The sequence below is a fragment of the Triticum dicoccoides genome, chromosome 7B (genome assembly GCF_002162155.2).
Source record: "Triticum dicoccoides isolate Atlit2015 ecotype Zavitan chromosome 7B, WEW_v2.0, whole genome shotgun sequence".
Lineage (NCBI taxonomy): Eukaryota > Viridiplantae > Streptophyta > Magnoliopsida > Poales > Poaceae > Triticum > Triticum dicoccoides.
Window position 1 is genome coordinate 339,800,015 of NC_041393.1, and position 18,679 is coordinate 339,818,693.

General features: G+C 42.7%; 1 protein-coding gene across 2 annotated transcripts; it reads right to left on the reverse strand.

The window, feature by feature from the left end:
• Window positions 1–800: 800 nt before the first annotated feature.
• On the reverse strand, window positions 801–4,948 carry LOC119337982 (transmembrane 9 superfamily member 2-like). Of its 2 annotated transcripts, none has more exons than XM_037610272.1 (8): window positions 4,676–4,948; window positions 4,408–4,593; window positions 3,636–3,676; window positions 2,935–3,514; window positions 2,714–2,851; window positions 2,470–2,626; window positions 1,906–2,390; window positions 801–1,361 (listed from the first exon to the last, which is right to left on the reverse strand). In XM_037610272.1, exons 2-8 carry the CDS (start codon window positions 4,557–4,559, stop codon window positions 1,142–1,144), a joined length of 1,773 nt encoding a protein of 590 aa, XP_037466169.1. In that variant the 5' UTR covers window positions 4,560–4,593; window positions 4,676–4,948; the 3' UTR covers window positions 801–1,141. The 2 variants fall into 2 exon arrangements, with proteins under 2 accessions (XP_037466169.1, XP_037466168.1); XM_037610271.1 differs by having other exon boundaries at window positions 4,408–4,600; window positions 4,676–4,947.
• Between the last annotated feature and the right edge of the window lie 13,731 nt (window positions 4,949–18,679).

An 18,679-nucleotide genomic window follows, 5' to 3' on the forward strand; every position in this document is an offset into this window, starting at 1 on the left:
GCTTGCTGCAAGCCAATTAGTCCCAGTCGGCTTGCTGCGGGCTGACTGGAAGCCAATCGGCCTGCGGTGGGCCGACTAGGCTCAGTCGGCCTGCAGCGGGCCGATGGTGTATTATTTTTGAAAATAAAAATATCAGCGTAATATTTATGCAAATTAATTTGAAAAATGTATTATTTAAAAAAAATTAGCGTTTCATGAGTACAACCTTGTTATGCGTAGCAACACCAAGGACCCTCCACATTATAGCAACATCAAGATATGTGAATGGAAACCTGCCAATGGAGCATTCCAAAATGATAGCCATTTCCATTTTCTCATTTGGAATTTTGTTAATGTTTAAATTTCAGTGAGTTTGTCTTCTACCCAATTTGAATATTTGTTTTTTCAATTATTTTGGGGATTTTAATTAATTACTTAGCTCACCCCTTTAGGATTTCTTTTAACTTTCTAGAACTCAACCCTAGGGTTTCAAATATTGGTGTGGGGCTTTGTGGGGTTTGATTCCAACTATCACTAGGGTTACAAGGTCACTCTAAAAACATGTGGCTCCACATTGGGTTTTATAATTACCCCTAAATGACAATTTAGGGTTTCTAATTAATCCCCAAAAGTTCTATTGGGCCACATTATCGATCTATTGAGTCAGTTTTTATCCTAATTCTAACTAAAGGCAAACAAACATAAGTATTTCTGGAAAAAAGTTTAGTTCCCTGTGAATTTTTAAACATTCAGTTTTGGGAAAGTCTGGATGTGACAATGACTCTTTCTGCCTTCCATAAAAATATGCCACGCAATTTGCGTACTCTCGGAAAAAAGAACCTTTCACAAACTGTGTTCTCCACCAGGTAAGCACAATTCTAACAAGCAACCAAACAAACACAGGATCCAGGAACAAACTAATGTATCACATTGGACTAAATAACACAGTAGATACAAGTATAACATCATAGTGTTGGCTCTAATCTGTTCTACACATTACGTCATCATTCGTAATGGAACTTGCACGATAATGTAATTTGAGAAGAGGTTCATATTGAGGACATGCAACTTGCTTGGACACAAAATTCAGAAGCAATCTCTGTCGGTTTGCTTCTCTTGAGCTTCCCGATAGCCATGTCTGATGTCACCACTCTGGTGTAGATTACTCGCACTTGATGGAACGGTAAATATGTCGCACAAATAGCAGCGATGCACGGAAACCAACAGTTCCCAGCATGAGGAAAAAACCGTAGCAGACGCAGGTCATGTAGCCGAAGAAGAAGGATGTTTGCATGAAGCCTGACATGTCTGACCGGGCATGGTAGTAGTAGATGCAGTAGAAGAAAATGAAAATACCAGTGGAGCCTCCGCAAAGGACAGATCTGCAAATTGAAGCAAAATAACTTTTAGGGATATTACCACATTCCAATGGTATATTGACATTTGCACACATTTGCAATGGTACATTGACAATTGTCCCAAACTTTTATTGATAAGCATCAAGAAAACACAATATGCCCAATATGTATGCATCAAGTCCAAGAGATGTGAGGATCCAAGAATGTAGAATGTGGTTTCCTCATACATGATGAGTCTTCTCCTCAAGTGCCACTCAAGTTCCAAGCAGTGGCAAGTGTTTAGTTTAAGTTGTGGTACTTTATGTATGACTTGAAGCATTTCCATAGACAACTTTAAATAATACAGTGCATTTATGTTGATTGTTGAATATAGGATACTATTGATCCAGCATGCCATTTCCATCTACTGGATAATTGATGAACTGCATATTTCCCTACGATTCCTATCTCAGTTCTGATCCATTCTCTTGTCCAAAGACAACAAATAAGTATCTAAGTAAACATAAATAAAACAAAAACAGTAACAGACGAGGATAACCAAAGATGAAGCGATGTCCTGAACACTGACCTCCACCACCACTTGTGATCCTCAACAGCAAGCTGGAAGTACGTGAGCGCCACTGTGACAAACGCTGTGACGATGATTAGGATAATGAACACAATGAAGAGGATGCTGTAGATGGTGTATATCTTATGCCCCCAGATACTGGCAAATATGTAGTACAGCTCGATGTAAATAGCACTGAAAGGGAGGAACCCTGCCATTGCCATCTGAGGAATAGTGCTTCGGTACCAGGGCAGCTGAGGGATTTCCCTTGGATATTTGGTTGTGCGGCAAGGAGCTTGGAATTCTGTATTGCTATTTTTCCCAGCTACACCACCCAGCACTAGGAGAGGAGAGGTTACAAGTGCCCAGATGAGAATAATGACAATGATAGTACCAAAAGGCAAAGCTGCTGTAGCACTGTACGCTATCGCAACAGTGTTTAAGAAGGAGAATGTCAAGAAAAGTGGCCCACAGAACAAGCAGCCAGTCAATATCAGATTTCTCACCTGAAACATTAAGGCAGAGTTTGTGAATATAACAGCAAAGGATTTCATTGAAGAAACCAACCACTAATGCAAGCCTTACCCAGTTTGTTCCCTCCAGCTGAAGATAGAAGGAAGTGGATGTGTAGCCAGCAATACCAGACGTAAGAGCATAGATGACTACAAGGGCAGTGAAAAGGGCTCCCCTGTTGTATGGATAGAAGACCCCAACAATCGCGAGGAGGAAGATGAAAATTGCACTATTGGATGAGAAGCATTTGTTACATGTTAGGATCATTATGGCATGGCCTGGATCATAAAATATAATGAACCGAGGAAACTCTTACAGGGCAACAAGCTGAGATCCAGATCCAATGATTGCTGCAAAAAGAGATTTTTGCTGCGGGAAACGGAAGACGTCGCCATGTATATACTTCCATCCAGTCTCGTTTTGGTCTTCAAGGGACTCGTTTTCATGAGAATATCTTCAAAAAAAACAGGGGCATGAAAACTGTATTTAGTAAAGCTTCCATGCGTTGGGAATGGAATGAAATGATTAAGATCTTACTTGATGAAATCATTCTTGAGCACACGCATGAGGATTGTTGCCAGAAAGCCAGTCAAAAGAAGCACTGTTACACATGAGTTAATTATCGAAAACCAATGGATCTCTAGGTGCTGCGGCATAGAGGAAGACTTGGAGTACTTCTCCATTCTTTTCTCAAAAGGAATGTCTGTCTTTTTCCATGTTACTGAATAAGAGAACTCTACCGGCACTTCCTTGTCCTCTGTGATATCCACAGCGACATTCGGATCTGTCTGAACATTGATTTCTATGACACGGTCATTGTTGTACATGATGTCAAAGTGGATGTGCTTAAACAGAAGGCACTTTCCACCGCCGTGCTCCTTGTTCCTGTCCAGTTTACCAAGGAATCCCCATAAAGGTAGGTCATCATAATACATCTGGAAGTAGTAATCCTTGGCAACTGCATCCCGGAGCTTGGCGACTTGCTCCTTGAACAATGTTTTCTTGCAGAGAGTCTTGGAGTTCGTATCTTCCCTAAAGTTCAACTCATATGGTGCATCAACCAACCGATCACCATTTAGAACCTCCCCAAGAGCCTCCCTTTTGTCCTTTGGGTGTTCTATTGAAAGCCATGCAGCAGCCAATAACAAGGAAAACTGACTTGGGCATAACCAATCAACGAATTGCTAAATAGAGCAAGTAACAAGAAAAGGCATGTGACATCTCTAAGAAGTACAAACCTGGTACACAAAAGGGTAGATCATAGTACCGGTATGTCTCACTGCAATAGACAAAGAGTAACTGAATTATCCTGATCATGGTCTGACGGAAAAGGCTGCGTACAACAGAAGCACGCCTGGAAATAGCCTCTTGCAGAAATGTAGGGAAAGGCTGCGTACAATAGACCCAAGTGGTCGGACCCTTCCCCAGACCCTGCGCAAGCGGGAGCTACATGCACTGGGGCTGCCCTTTTTTTTTTATGGTCTGACGGAAAAGCAATTCAATTCTCACAAAGCTGCTATTTAGTACTCCCTCCGTCCCATAATGTAAGACGCTTTTTGACTCTAGTGTAGTGTCAAAAAACTTCTTACATTATGAAGACGGAGGGAGTAACATAAACTGTTAAAGTGATGCTTGAACTGTCAAATTACCATAGTTTAGAAGGCATCATTACCAGCAGAAATTTCTTTTCCTTGTGACTGGGACATCCATACTACTTGGTCGTAGTTTATGAAGTGACATTCGAGTTACAAAAACTGATACTAACTACTCTTGCCTCCCTCCTATCATTGAATGACCCCACTTGTGCTTGCTTAGTTATTATTATAATAACTACTAATAAGTGCCAACAGGAATTCCTAGTGTTAATTCGGCAGGAATCCTATTCTCATTTAGCCTTAGTTAGCATCACAGACAGCAGTACGAAGCCCTAACTCGTGCATGTATTGTAGACAGACAACGGGACCAGACATGAACTACAAAAGCTTGTGGCGCATCACGAGACCGTTATACCTTGGATTGTGGAAAGGGCCGACCTTGTTCGCGTAGAGCGGGACACGATCTCCCTCCTTGTACCTGTGATCAGAGTCATCAGCTCCAGCCCCCACCATACAAGCCAACAGGGCCACGGCAAGAGCAGCACCCGCCGCCTCCATCCTCACCATCACTGCGAGCACCTACGACCCAAAAGGGGCGGATCTGGATGCTGTGCACCCAGAATTAGTGGAGGGTTAGAAAGCCTTTAAGTAATTATTACTGGATGAATGGAAGCTCGTAGTACCTCAGAAACCAATGCTCCGAGATCGCGGGTCGAGAGACAGCAGGGACAAGGTGATGTAGAACGGAAACGGCGAGGCGCGCGCGTGATAGGCGGAGGGGTTAGACGTCGGCGGCGACTCGCTGCGCGGCGAGCCGGCGGCGGTAGACTGCAGGGGGGGATTTTAGAGCCGCACTGGGTGGGATCGGAGCTTGGGGGCGGGGAGGAAGCGGAAGGGTACCGGTATGGTGGAGAGGAAAAAAGTCGTTTGTGAGGGAGGTAGGTTTTTCTTTCACTGAGGATCGGGAATGGAGAGCGGAGAAACCCATTTTCTTTCCCAAACAGGGGCAAGGGCGCAAATTTGCTCCGCCGTCCGTTCACGCGGAAGAAGTTCAGATAGGGGAGCCGGTTATACATCGTTGTCCGTATGCATTTGAAGCCGGGTTTTAATTAATCACACGAAATTCGTACAAACACGATGAATTTTATTAGAAAATAGTTTGTTTTAAACCGGCTGATGTTTGCCTCGCGTAAATCGCATCGCGAGCCGTGCGATCAAAATCGATCCAGCGGCGTTGGTCTCGGGCGCGTGCGCCACCTCCCCACTAGACGCTTTAGCATGTGGGGGCCGCTCACCGCTCAACGCTCTTCATCCCATCCTTATCCTCTCCCTGCCCGTCTTCTTCGTCGTTCCCCATCCCCTCTCTCTCAGTTTTTCACATGCTTAACAGGGAAAGAGAGAAGCTCGATCCAAAGGCTAACCACCTGCTTCCAAACATGGGGCGTTTTGCAAGCATCCCGCCGCAAACACCAACCGCTTCTGCAAGCCAAAGCACAACCGACGTCTGTTGCCGCATGCGGGGTAAAGCTGCCGCCGAGGATCTGCAACGACGCCGCTGCCTGTGCTTCAAGCGGGCTGTGGGTGTTGCAGCGAGGGGCTCGTCGGTGCTGAGTCGTCGGGGCCATTGGTGTTGTGGTGCAGCGTCGCGGGGGTCACCGGTGTTGCTATGCCGCATCGCCGGGGCCGCCCATGTTTCTATGCAGGGCCGCCGGGGCCGCCCGTGTTTCTATGCAGCGTCGTCGGGGCCCCCGGGGGCTGCAATGCAGCGTCGCCGGGGTTGCCGGTGATGTGGTGCAGCCGTCGCGGGGGTTGCCAGTGTTGCTATGCCACGTCGCCGGGGTAGCCAGTGTTCCTATGCAGCGTCGCCTGGGCTGCATTGGAGCGTCGTTCGGGCTGCATTGGAGCGTCGTCGGGTCGTTGAAGCCGCGATGGGAATGGAACAGACTCCATCGGGGCTGCAATGTAGCTTCGTCGGAGCTGCATTCAACCTTCGTCGGAGGCGTCGTGCTCGGTGTTGGCATGGAGCAGCCCCTGGTGTCTCCCAGTGCTGCGATGCAGCAGTCGCCGGTGGCTCCGTCCACCAGCAGCACTGGTGGTGTTGCAGCGCAGCACAACAGTTGCGGCCGCCGGAGTTGAGGAAGATGCCTTGGCGTGTCCCGACGAGCACACGACAATAGCCCCTGCAACAACGACAGCATCGGACGCCTCGCCACATCAGTTTCCAGTCGTAGCACTAGTTTTGTTGCAACGCAACACGTTGCGGCCGCCGGAGTCGACGGAGGTGGTCCGGCTTGCCTCGGCGAGCGCACATGCAGCAGCAGCAAGGCCTCCTTACCGTTGCGGAGGACGTCATCGTCGAGACGCATGGGTGCCTGAAAGTGCAACTATCCCTAGGTGGTTTTGGTAATTCCTAACAACATATAGCTCATTGAGCTAATGCTATCTCAAGATAAGTATTTCAGGAAAAGCTCAATGAATGGCATGGCATGGATGAGAAAAGTGGACCCCTCAAAATACTAAGGATAAAAGGATTGGCTCAACCTCAAAGCTCAAGACTCTACATTTTATATTTTAGTGATCCAAGATCACATTGAGTCTATAGGAAAAGCCAATACTATCAAGGAGGGATGAGGTATTGCTTAATGGCTTTCTTGCTCCATAGTGCTTAGTGATATGCTCCAAAACCCTCAACTACTTTCCCACATCCACATATGACCTAAACCAAAAGTCAAACTCGGCCCTACCGATTCTTTCTATCCGGCGCCACCGAGTTCAGATGTCATAGCCACTGCCACAAACCCTAGGCAAATCGGTCTCACCGATAGGGATCTCGGTCTCACCGAGATGGGATTGTAATATCTCTGTTTCCCTTCGTAACGTTTCGGTACCACCGAGATGAGCGATCGGTCCCACCGAGATTGCAATGTAAACTCCCTGTTTCCTTTTCGTAACATTTCGGTCCCACCGAAATGAGCGAACCGGTCCCACCGAGTTTACCTGACCAACTCTCTGGTTAGCTTATTACCAAAATCGGTTCCACCGAGTTTGTGTAATCGGTCTCATCGAGATTACGTTATGCCCTAACCCTAACCATATCTGTCCTACCGAGTTGCATGTCAGTCCCGCCGAAAATCCTAACGGTCACTAGATTTGCTGAATCGGTCCGACCGAGTTTCTCAATTTGGTCCCACCGAGTTTGGTAAGTTGTGTGTAACGGTTAGATTTTGTATGGAGGCTATATATACCCCTCCACCTCCTCTTCATTTGTGGAGAGAGCCATCAGAACGAACCTACACTTCCAACTTGCTATTTCTGAGAGAGAACCACCTACTCATGTGTTCAGGCCAAGATATTCTATTGCTACCATATGAATCTTGATCTCTAGCCTTCCCCAAGTTGCTTTCCACTCAAATCTTATTTCCACCAAATCCAAATCCTGTGAGAGAGAGTTGAGTGTTGGGGAGACTATCATTTGAAGCACAAGAGCAAGGAGTTCATCATCAACACACCATTTGTTACTTCTTGGAGAGTGGTGTCTCCTAGATTGGCTAGGTGTCACTTGGGAGCCTCCGACAAGATTGTGGAGTTGAACCAAGGAGTTTGTAAGGGCAAGGAGATCGCCTACTTCGTGAAGATCTACCTCTAGTGAGGCAAGTCCTTCGTGGGTGACGGCCATGGTGGGATAGACAAGGTTGCTTCTTCGTGGACCCTTTGTGGGTGGAGCCCTCCGTGGATTCCCGCAACCGTTACCCTTCGTAGGTTAAAGTCTCCATCAACATGGATGTACAATAGCACCACCTATCAGAACCATGACAAAAACATCCGTGCCTCCAATTGCGTTTGAATTCTCCAAACCCTTCCCTTTACATTCTTGCAAGTTGCATGATTTACTTTCCGCTGCTCATATACTCTTTGCATGCTTGCTTGAATTGTGTTAAGATTGCTTGACTTGTGCTAAGATAGTTAAAATCTGCCAAACACTAAAGTTGAGAAAAGGATAAGCTTTTATTTGGTCAAGTAGTCTAATCACCCCCCCTCTAGACATACTTTCGATCCTACAAGTGGTATCAGAGCTTTGGTCTCCATTTGCTTTGGTCTCCATTTTCTTTGATTTCCATAGCTTTTGGTGGTCATAGCCTTGGTTTCACAACCTAGGAGAGTATGGCATCTAGCAAGGGAAATTATCACCATAGAAGTCATTACTTTGATGGTACTAATTTTGCTAGTTGGAAGCATAAGATGAAAATGCATATTCTTGGACATAACCCCGCCGTTTGGGCTATTGTGTGTATTGGCTTGCAAGGTGAATTCTTTGATGGAAGAGAACCGAACCGTGAAGCTAGCGCGGAAGAGTTGAAGATGCTGCAATACAACGCTCAAGCTTGTGATATCCTCTTCAACGGATTGTGCCCCGAAGAATTCAACAAAATCAGCCGTCTTGAGAATGCAAAGGAAATTTGGGATACTTTGATTGATATGCACGAAGGTACCGACTCCATCAAGGAATCCAAGTTGGATGTGCTTCAAAGTCAGCTTGACAAGTTCAAAATGAAGGATGGTGAAGGTGTCACTGAAATGTACTCTAGGCTTGCTCTTATCACAAATGAGATAGCCGGCTTAGGAAGTGAAGAGATGACCGACAAATTCATCATCAAGAAGATCCTAAGAGCTTTGGACGGAAAATATGATACCGTGTGCACATTGATCCAAATGATGCCCAATTACAAAGATCTCAAGCCAACAGAAGTCATTGCAAGAATTGTTGCTCATGAGATGTCACTCAAGGATAAGGAGGAACAAGTCAAGTGGTGCTTACGAAGCCTCATGTGAAGCCCCCACATCATCAAGTGAGAAATAAACCTTCAATGAAGAATTGAGCTTAATGGTGAAGAACTTCAACAAGTTCTACAAGAGTAGAAGCAAAGAAAAAAGCTCCAAGTGAAGGTCCTACAATGACAAAAGATCTTCTAGTCGAGAGCGTAATTGCTACAATTGTGGAAGACCCGGACACTATTCCAATGAGTGTACGACACCCTACAAAAGAAGAGAAGAATCACCTAAAAGGAGAAGTAGAAGAGAAGAATCACCACCAAGAGAGAGAAGGAGTAGAGATGATCGTTATGAACGAAGAACATCCCGGAGAAGCAAGGATTCGGAAAGGAAGGACAAGTCATCAAGGAGCTACACAAAACGAAGACATCAAGCTCATGTTGGTGAATGGGTATCCGACTCCGACTCCGATAATCACTCCGAGAGAAGCTATCACTCCGACTCTGAATATACTCAAGATGAAGGTGTTGCCGGTCTAGCACTTGTGTCAACTAACTCCTACGACATATTTGATTCACCAAATGAAGGACTTGGAAGATGCTTCATGGCTAAAGGCCCAAAGGTAACACACCCTGAGTATGTTGATTTCAATAGTGATGAAGATGACTTGTTAGGTGATGATGATTTACTTGTTGACAACTCTAGTGATGAATACTATGATGAAATGTCAATTAATCATGCTAATCAAGATAAAACGAATGACAATGATAAGGAGAAGATTGAGCTTCTAACTAAAGAACTAAACACTCTTAAGTTAGCTCATGAAACTATCTTAGAAGATCATCGAGATTTTTAAGGACTCATGAGAAGTTATGCTTTGAAAAGCTCAACCTTGAGCAAGAGCATGAGTTCTTAAAGGCAATCAATGATGATCTTCGTGAGAAAAGTTCTTCTTACATTTCCAAGCGTTTACTCTTATCTACTTACATGCCTCAAGTCAAGTCTAGTAACAAGAACAAGAAGGATTCTTCCTCTAGTAGTAACAATAATCATGCTAAATCAAATGTTGTTGCTTCTAGTAGTTCTCTTGATTCCACTAATGATTCTCTTAGCCAAGTTACACTTGAGCAAGAAAATAGCTTATTGAAGGGAATTATAGATAAAGGTGTTTACAAGAGCCTTGCCGGGAGTAAGCAATTTGAGGAAATTGTACGCAAGCAAGGAAGGCACCGGAAGAACCAAGGTGTTGGTTTTGAACGAAAGTTCAATGCCAATGGAGTTGAGTGGGAAGAAGATCAATACCCCAAGATGAAGTTTGTTCCTCAACAAGAGAAGTATGATCCTACTTCCTTCAAAGGGGCACAAGCTCAAGATGATCTTCCACCACAAGACCACAAGAAAAAAGGCAAGGATAAGCTTCAAGAGGATATTGATGCATTTGAAGAAGCTCCTAAGGCCTTGGTCAAGTGGGTTCCCAAGACTATGTCAAGTTCTACTTCATCAAGTATGACTACAACTCCAAGGATTCCCATCAAGATGATGTGGATCCCGAAGAAGAAGAACTAGAGAGTTCTTGAGGGTGACTCTGCCAACATATTTCACTCATATCATTTTGGCAACAACAAGTGCAATCAACTTCCACACCTTGCACTAGTTCAAGGAGTCACAAACCCTCTTGTTGGTAAGACAAGGGACAATGTAACCTAATACTCTCATAGACATCATTTTGTGTGTGCATCACTCTATGTCTATGGATATCCTAGTTTGTTCCTTGTGGGACTAACCCGTGTAGGTATTGAAAGTGCAACTCACTCCAAAGGATTGCTCCAAATGATCTACATCAACATTGAGCATCCACATCTTCAACACCTACATGGAGTCATCATCGACAAAACCCAAGGTTAGTTCATCCCTCTTAGGGGGATCTCACATCTAGGGGGAGCTTTACTCTAAGAATTGAGTCAAAGCAACTCTAATGGTGTGAACACATCAATGCATTATGTAAAAGTGGTAACCCCACTTGAGCTTAAACGATGAGTATGACCTATGATCAAATGTTCTCATTTGACTCCTAAGTCAATATACTCATATATAGATGACCTAGTCATCGCCAATTGCTTGATAGATGCTAGAATTGGTTGTGCATGCTTTGCCACATATTTCATTTGCCATTTTATTGTGTGAGCATGTTGGTTGCATATTTTACTCATTCGAGGACATCCACTTGTTGTTTTGATTGATTGGTTTCTTTTTTCCTTTTGCCAAGTGGATGGACAAGAATGCCTAAGAGCCTTCTCTAGCTATTTATGTTTTTCTTGTCTCAAACTCTATTCATGCTACATCACAAAATTTGATCAAGTCAGATTCGAACCACTCTGTGTGAGGAGCACCCGGAGTCCCCGATTCGTCATAGACTTAAACTTCCAAAACTTCTTTATGCGTTTCGGTGTGGCTGATTCTTCCATTTTGGTCATACCGAGATCACTAAGTCGATCTAGGTTTTCAGTCTCGATGCAACCGATTTGAACTTTTCGGTCACACCGAGTTGTTGTAACTGTCAGCAATTATGCATCTCGGTGCCACCGAGTTGTTCCACTCAGTCACACCGACAGGGTCAGGCTATATATACCCACGGGCAAAACTTCAGAAATTTTCTCCGAACTCTTTCGCCCGCGCTTAGCCCACTCTGCCTCCAAGGTCTCCGGATCGTCCTCCTCATCGCCAGCTGCCTCCAGCCGCTGGTCTCCACCGCCGTCAACGGAAATCATCCCCACCGTTGCCGCCGTAGCGAGTTCATCACCGAACTAGGGTATGGACTCGATCACTTGCTATCCCCGTCTGATTCCTAGCACATTGTGTTCGCCATGAATCTTGCCACGATTGAAACTACTCTATCTAGTCAAAACACTCCGTAGATTAGAGATGAATTGAAAATTTAGGGTTAGGTTTCCGTCGAAACCATCTCGGACCCACCGAGTTGTAGAACTCGGTTCCACCGATTCGGCTAAGGCCATTGCACATGTGATTCTCGGTCTGACCCTAGCAGTCTCGGTGCCACCGAACTATGACTCGGTCTGACCGAGTTCACTAGTTTAGGTTCCAAAAGCTGCTTCGGTATCACCGAGTTACAAATCGGTAGATCCAAAATGCTTTCTGTGGAAAACTAAAACTAAGTTTTTGACTCATTCTTTTGCAAAAACCTCTGTATTTTGTGATGCTCATCCACTCTATCTCATCTATATCTATTCACAGGGTCTGCTGTCAGTGTTTGCAATATGTCTGATCAGAGTGACAGCCAGAACAAGTCAGAGGAGCAGGTTCATGTGAGTGAGGGCACTAGTCCCTCTAGCAGCTCTGATGATGGCAGTAGGAGCACCCCAAGCAACTTAACCAAAGCTGCCACCAGGGCCAGGAAGAAGAGAACCTCAGAATCTGAGGATGAAGACTATGTGGCTGATGAGGATGAAGCCACTTCCAAGAAGAAGGTGCTCAAGAAAGAATATGGCTTAGCTGCAACCACTAAGCCTGGTATGAAGACCAAAGCACCTGCAAAGAGAACTCCCATGTCTAAAGCCAGAGCCTCCACTCAAGTACCTTTGGAATCTGAACCCAAAGAGGTACCTGCAAGAAGGATTCCCACTTCCAAACCTAGGAAGGTTGCCACTGGGAAACCATGAAGTTTACCACTGAATCAGAAGATGAAGTTGTTGGGCAAGATAAGAAGAAAAAGAGAGTAAGAACCACTACTGCCAAGGTTCTTGGAAATCCCTCTATGAGGAGAGACTCTGAAGAGGAAGAAGAAGAAGAGGTTGCTGCACCAGCACCCAAAGCTCAGAAGCTTATGGGTGATGCTTGATGTCTACTACACAACCTTCTTCTTGTAGACGTTGTTGGGCCTGCAAGTGCACAGGTTTGTAGGACAGTAGCAAATTTCCCTCAAGTGGATGACCTAAGGTTTATCAATCCATGGGAGGCGTAGGATGAAGATGGTCTCTCTCAAACAACTCTGCAACCAAATAACAAAGAGTCTCTTGTGTCCCCAACACACCCAATACAATGGTAAATTGTATAGGTGCACTAGTTCGGCGAAGAGATGGTGATACAAGTGCAATATGGATGGTAGATATAGGTTTTTGTAATCTAAAAATATAAAAACAGCAAGGTAACTAATGATAAAAGTGAGCGTAAACGGTATTGCAATGATAGAAAACAAGGCCTAGGGTCCATACTTTCACTAGTGCAAGTTCTCTCAACAATAATAACATAGATAGATCATATAACAATCCCTCAACATGCAATAAAGAGTCACTTTAAAGCCACTAATAGCGGAGAACAAATGTAGAGATTATGGTAGGGTACGAAACCACCTCAAAGTTATTCTTTCGGATATATCTATTAAAGAGTTCGTACTAGAATAACACCTTAAGGCACAAATCAACCAAAACCCTAATGTCACCTAGATACTCATTGTCACCTCAAGTATCCGTGGGCATGATTATATGATATGCATCACACAATCTCAGATTCATCTATTCAACCAACACAAAGTACTTCAAAGATTGCCCCAAAGTTTCTACCGGAGAGTCAAGAAAACGTGTGCCAACCCCTATGCATAGGTTCATGGGCGGAACCCGCAAGTTGGTCACCAAAACATACATCAAGTGGCACGTGATATCCCATTGTCACCACAGATAAACACGGCAAGACATACATCAAGTGTTCTCAAATCAAAGACCCAATCCGATAAGATAACTTCAAGAGGGAAACTCAATTCATCACAAGAGAGTAGAGGGGGAGAAACATCATAAGATCCAACTATAATAGCAAAGCTCGTGATACATCAAGATCGTGCCATAGAGAGAACATGAGAGAGAGAGATCAAACACATAGCTACTGGTACATACCCTCAGCCCCGAGGGTGAACTACTCCCTCCTCATCATGGATAACGCCGGGATGATGAAGATGGCCACTGGTGATGGATTCCCCCTCCGACAGGGTGCCGGAACGGGCTCCTGAGATGTTTTTGGTGGCTACAGAGGCTTGCAGCGGCGGAACTCCCGATCTATCTTGATATTCGATGTTTTTAGGGTACGTAGGCTTATATAGGCGAAAGAAGTCGGTCGGGGGGGGGTGCTCGAGGGGCCCACAAGACAGGGGGGCGCGCCCTACAGGGGGCACGCCCTCCTATCTCGTGGCTGCCTCGAGGATCTTCTGATGTGAACTCCAAGTCTCCAGGATCATATTCTTCCAAAAAATCACGCTGCCGAAGGTTTCATTCCGTTTGGACTCCGTCTGATATTCCTTTTCTTCGAAATACTGAAATAGGCAATAAAACAACAATATGGGCTGGGCCTCCGGTTAATAGGTTAGTCCCAAAAGTAATATAAAAGTGTATAATAAAGCCCGTAATAATTCAAAACAGATAATAAAATAGCATGAATGCTTCATAAATTATAGATACATTGGAGACGTATCAACATCCCCAAGCTTAATTCCTACTCGTCCTCGAGTAGGTAAATGATAAAAAAAGAATTTATGAAGTGTGAATGCTAGAAGGTGCACAAGTTTGATCAATGATAATTTCAATCACCTTTTCTAGCATGATAATATGTCATAACAGTAGTTCATCTCATAAAACTTCTCATGATAAAGTAACAAGCAATTCACATGTCAAAGCATAGACCATAAACTTTCTTGAAACTAGCAAACTTCATTCTCAGTCATCAAACAATTGCAATTCATCTTATTTTCAGGAATAACAAACTCCACATACTCAACTATCATATAGTCTTCTACAATTGCTAACACTCACGTAATACTAAATGGTTATGGAGTTTCAATCGAACACTAAGAAAGATAGGGGCTTATAGTGTTGCCTCCCAACGTATTCACCTTTGGGTGATGTCAACAATAATAGTTCATGCTAACTTACATCCAATTGGATATATATATATATATATATATATATATATATATATATATATATATATCAGGATCACCCCAACACAAAGTGCTTGCCAAAGGATAAAATGAAAAAAGGGAAAGGTGAAGATCACCTTGACTCTTGCATAAAGTAAAAGACATAAAGTAAAAGATAGGCCCTTCGCAGAGGGAAGCAGAGGTTGTCATGCGCTATTAGGGTTGGATGCACAAAACCTTAATGTGACTGAACGTCACTTTATATTGCCACTTGTATATGGACCTTTATTATGCAGTCCGTCGCTTTTATTGCTTCCATAATAAGAGATCGTATAAAGCTATTTTCTTCACACCAAAAGATCATACATATTTAGAGAGCAATTTTTATTGCTTGCACCGATGACAACTTACTTGAAGGATCTTACTCAATCCATAGGTAGGTATGGTGGACTCTCATGGCAAAACTGGGTTTAAGGATATTTGGAAGCACAAGTAGTATCTCTACTTAGTGCAAGGAATTTTGGCTAGCATGAGGGGGAAAGGCAAGCTCAACATGTTTGAATGATCCATGACAATATACTTTAACTGAGATGTCGGAAAACATAAACCATTACGTTGTCTTCCTTGTCCAACATCAACTCTTTAGCATGTCATACTTAATGAGTGCTCCCAACTATAAAAGATGTCTAGGATAGTGTATTTATATATGAAATCTCTCTTCCTTCAATATTCTTTCATGAATTGTTCAAATGACCAATACAATGCTTGCTAACCTTCAATAAATTTACAACCTATACTTCTTAGACGTGAAGTCATTACTCCCCATGGGATAAGCAAATGATGCATATATAATTTCATATTTATGACATTCAACTCATTCAACCATTTACTCATAGGATATAAGTGAAGCACATGAGTAAATGACAAACTACTCCAAAAAGATATAAGTGAAGATCAATGAGTAGCTAAATAATTATGCAACTATGTGAAGACTCTCTATCATTTAAGAATTTCAGATCTTGGTATTGTATTCAAACAGCAAGCAAGGCAAAACAAAATGACATTGCAAGGATAGCACAACTCATGTGAAGAAGCAAAAACTTAGGCTCAACCGATACTAACCGGTAATTGTTGAAGAAGAAAGGTGGGATGCCTACCGGGGCATCCCCAAGCTTAGATGCTTGAGACTTATTGGAATACTATCTTGGGGTGCCTTGGGAATCCCCAAGCTTGAACTTTTGTGTCTCCTTAATTCCTCTCATATCATGGTTTCTCTTTTTATCAAAAAGCTTCATCCACATAAAACTCAACAAGAACTCGTGAGATAAGTTAGTATAAACCAATGCAAAACCTTATCATTTTCTACTGTAACAAATCAGAAAAAATATTATTCAACATTGCATACTAAATGCCTCTGCATATTTAATACTCCTATCCTCAAATAGAATCATTAAACAAGCAAACATATGCAAACAACGCAAACATAACAGCAATTTGCCAAAACAGTACAGTCTGTAAAGAATGCAAGAGTATCAATACTTCCGTAACTCCAAAAATTATGAGAAAAATACTATGCTGTAGAAGATTTATCAGAGCTCATTATGCAAAAAGTTTCAACATTATATCACTCTCTGAATTTTCTAGGGAATTTTTGCAACAGCGGTAAACTTTCTGTTTTCAGACAGCAACATGTATACAAGCAAAATAAGCATGGCAAAGGCTATCCTTGACTTTTTTATTGAAACTAAAGATGCAAAACATTATTCTAAATAACAGCAAGCAAATACTAACAAAAGAAAATGACACTCCAAGCAACACACAAAAATAGTAAGGATAAATATTGGGTTGTCTCCCAACAAGCGCTTTTCTTTAATGCCTTTTTAGCTAGGCATGATGATGACAATGATGCTCACATAAAAGATAAGAATTGAAACATAACGGGAGCATCATGAAGCATATGACTAGCACATTTAAGTCTAACCCACTTCCTATGCATAGGGATTTTGTGAGCAAACAACTTATGGGAACAATAATCAACTAGCATAAGAAGGTAAAACAAGCATAGCTTCAAAATTTTAAGCACATAGAGAGGAAACTTGACATTATTGCAATTCCTACAAGCATATATTCCTCCCTCATAATAATTTTCAGTAGCATGATGAATGAATTCAACAATATAACTAGCACCTAAAGCATTCTTTTCATGATCTACAAGCATAGAAATTTTACTACTCTCCACACAAGCAAATTTCTTCTCATTTGGAATAGTGGGAGTATACTCAACAAAATAATTATCATGTGAGGCAAAATCTAGTTGAAAACTAAAATCATGATGACAAGTTTCATGGTTATCATTATTCCTAATAGCATACAAGTCATCACAATAATCATCATAGATAGCAACTTTGTTCTCATAATCAATTGGAACCTCTTCCGAAATAGTGGAATCATCACTAAATAAAGTTGACACTCTTCCAAATCCACTTTCATGTTCATCACAATAAGATTCAACATCCTCCAAAATAGTGGGATCACTACTTTCTAAAGTTGGCACTCTTTCAAACCCACTTTCATCAATATAATCATCATAAATAGGAGGCATGCTTTCATCATAATAAATTTTCTCATCAAAACTTCGGGGACTAAAAATATCATATTCATCAAACATAGCTTCCCCAAGCTTGTGGCTTTGCATATCATTAGCATCATGGATATTCAAGGAATTCATACTAACAACATTGCAATCATGCTCATCATTCAAAGATTTAGTATCAAACATTCTATAGATTTCTTCTTCTAGCACTTGAGCACAATTTTCCTTTTCATCATACTCACGAAAGATATTAAAAAGATGAAGCGTATGAGACAAGCTTAACTCCATTTTTTAGTTTTCTTTTATAAACTAAACTAGTGATAAAACAAGAAACAAAAAAATTCGATTGCAAGATCTAAAGACATACCTTCAAGCACTCACCTCCCCGGCAACAGTGCCAGAAAAGAGCTTAGTTGACGGGGTGTGAGTCAGTGCTGCTTACCTAGCCTCCCCGGCAACGGCGCCAGAAAAGAGCTTGATGTCTACTACACAACCTTCTTCTTGTAGACATTGTTGGGCCTACAAGTGCACAGGCTTGTAGGACAGTAGCAAATTCCCTCAAGTGGATGACCTAAGGTTTATCAATCCGTGGGAGGCGTAGGATGAAGATGGTCTCTCTCAAACAACCCTGCAACCAAATAACAAAGAGTCTCTTGTGCCCCCAACACACCCAATACAATGGTAAATTGTATAGGTGCACTAGTTCGGCGAAGAGATGGTGATACAAGTGCAATATGGATGGTAGATATAGGTTTTTGTAATCTGAAAATATAAAAACAGCAAGGTAACTAATGATAAAAGTGAGCGTAAACGGTATTGAAATGATAGGAAACAAGGCCTAGGGTCCATACTTTCACTAGTGCAAGTTCTCTCAACAATAATAACATAGATAGATCATATAACAATCCCTCAACATGCAACAAAGAGTCACTTCAAAGCCACTAATAGCGGAGAACAAACATAGAGATTATGGTAGGGTACGAAACCACCTCAAAGTTATTCTTTCGGATCAATCTATTAAAGAGTTCGTACTAGAATAACACCTTAAGACACAAATCAACCAAAACCCTAATGTCATCTAGATACTCCAGTGTCACCTCAAGTATCCGTGGGCATGATTATACGATATGCATCACACAATCTCAGATTCATCTATTCAACCAACACAAAGTACTTCAAAGAGTGCCCCAAAGTTTCTACCGGAGAGTCAAGAAAACATGTGCCAACCCCTATGCATAGGTTCATGGGCGGAACCCGCAAGTTGGTCACCAAAACATACATCAAGTGGCACGTGATATCCCATTGTCACCACAGATAAACACGGCAAGACATACATCAAGTGTTCTCAAATCAAAGACCCAATCCGATAAGATAACTTCAAGAGGGAAACTCAATTCATCACAA

Excerpts from the sequence above, each read along its gene's own strand:
- LOC119337982 (XM_037610272.1), bottom strand. The coding sequence starts at position 4,559 with ATGGTGAGGATGGAGGCGGCGGGTGCTGCTCTTGCCGTGGCCCTGTTG. Across the intron at positions 3,515-3,635 it reads TCTACCCTTTTGTGTACCAG|AACACCCAAAGGACAAAAGG; the intron begins GTTTGTACTTCT and ends GGCTTTCAATAG. Across the intron at positions 2,627-2,713 it reads GGATCTCAGCTTGTTGCCCT|TGCAATTTTCATCTTCCTCC; the intron begins GTAAGAGTTTCC and ends CTCATCCAATAG.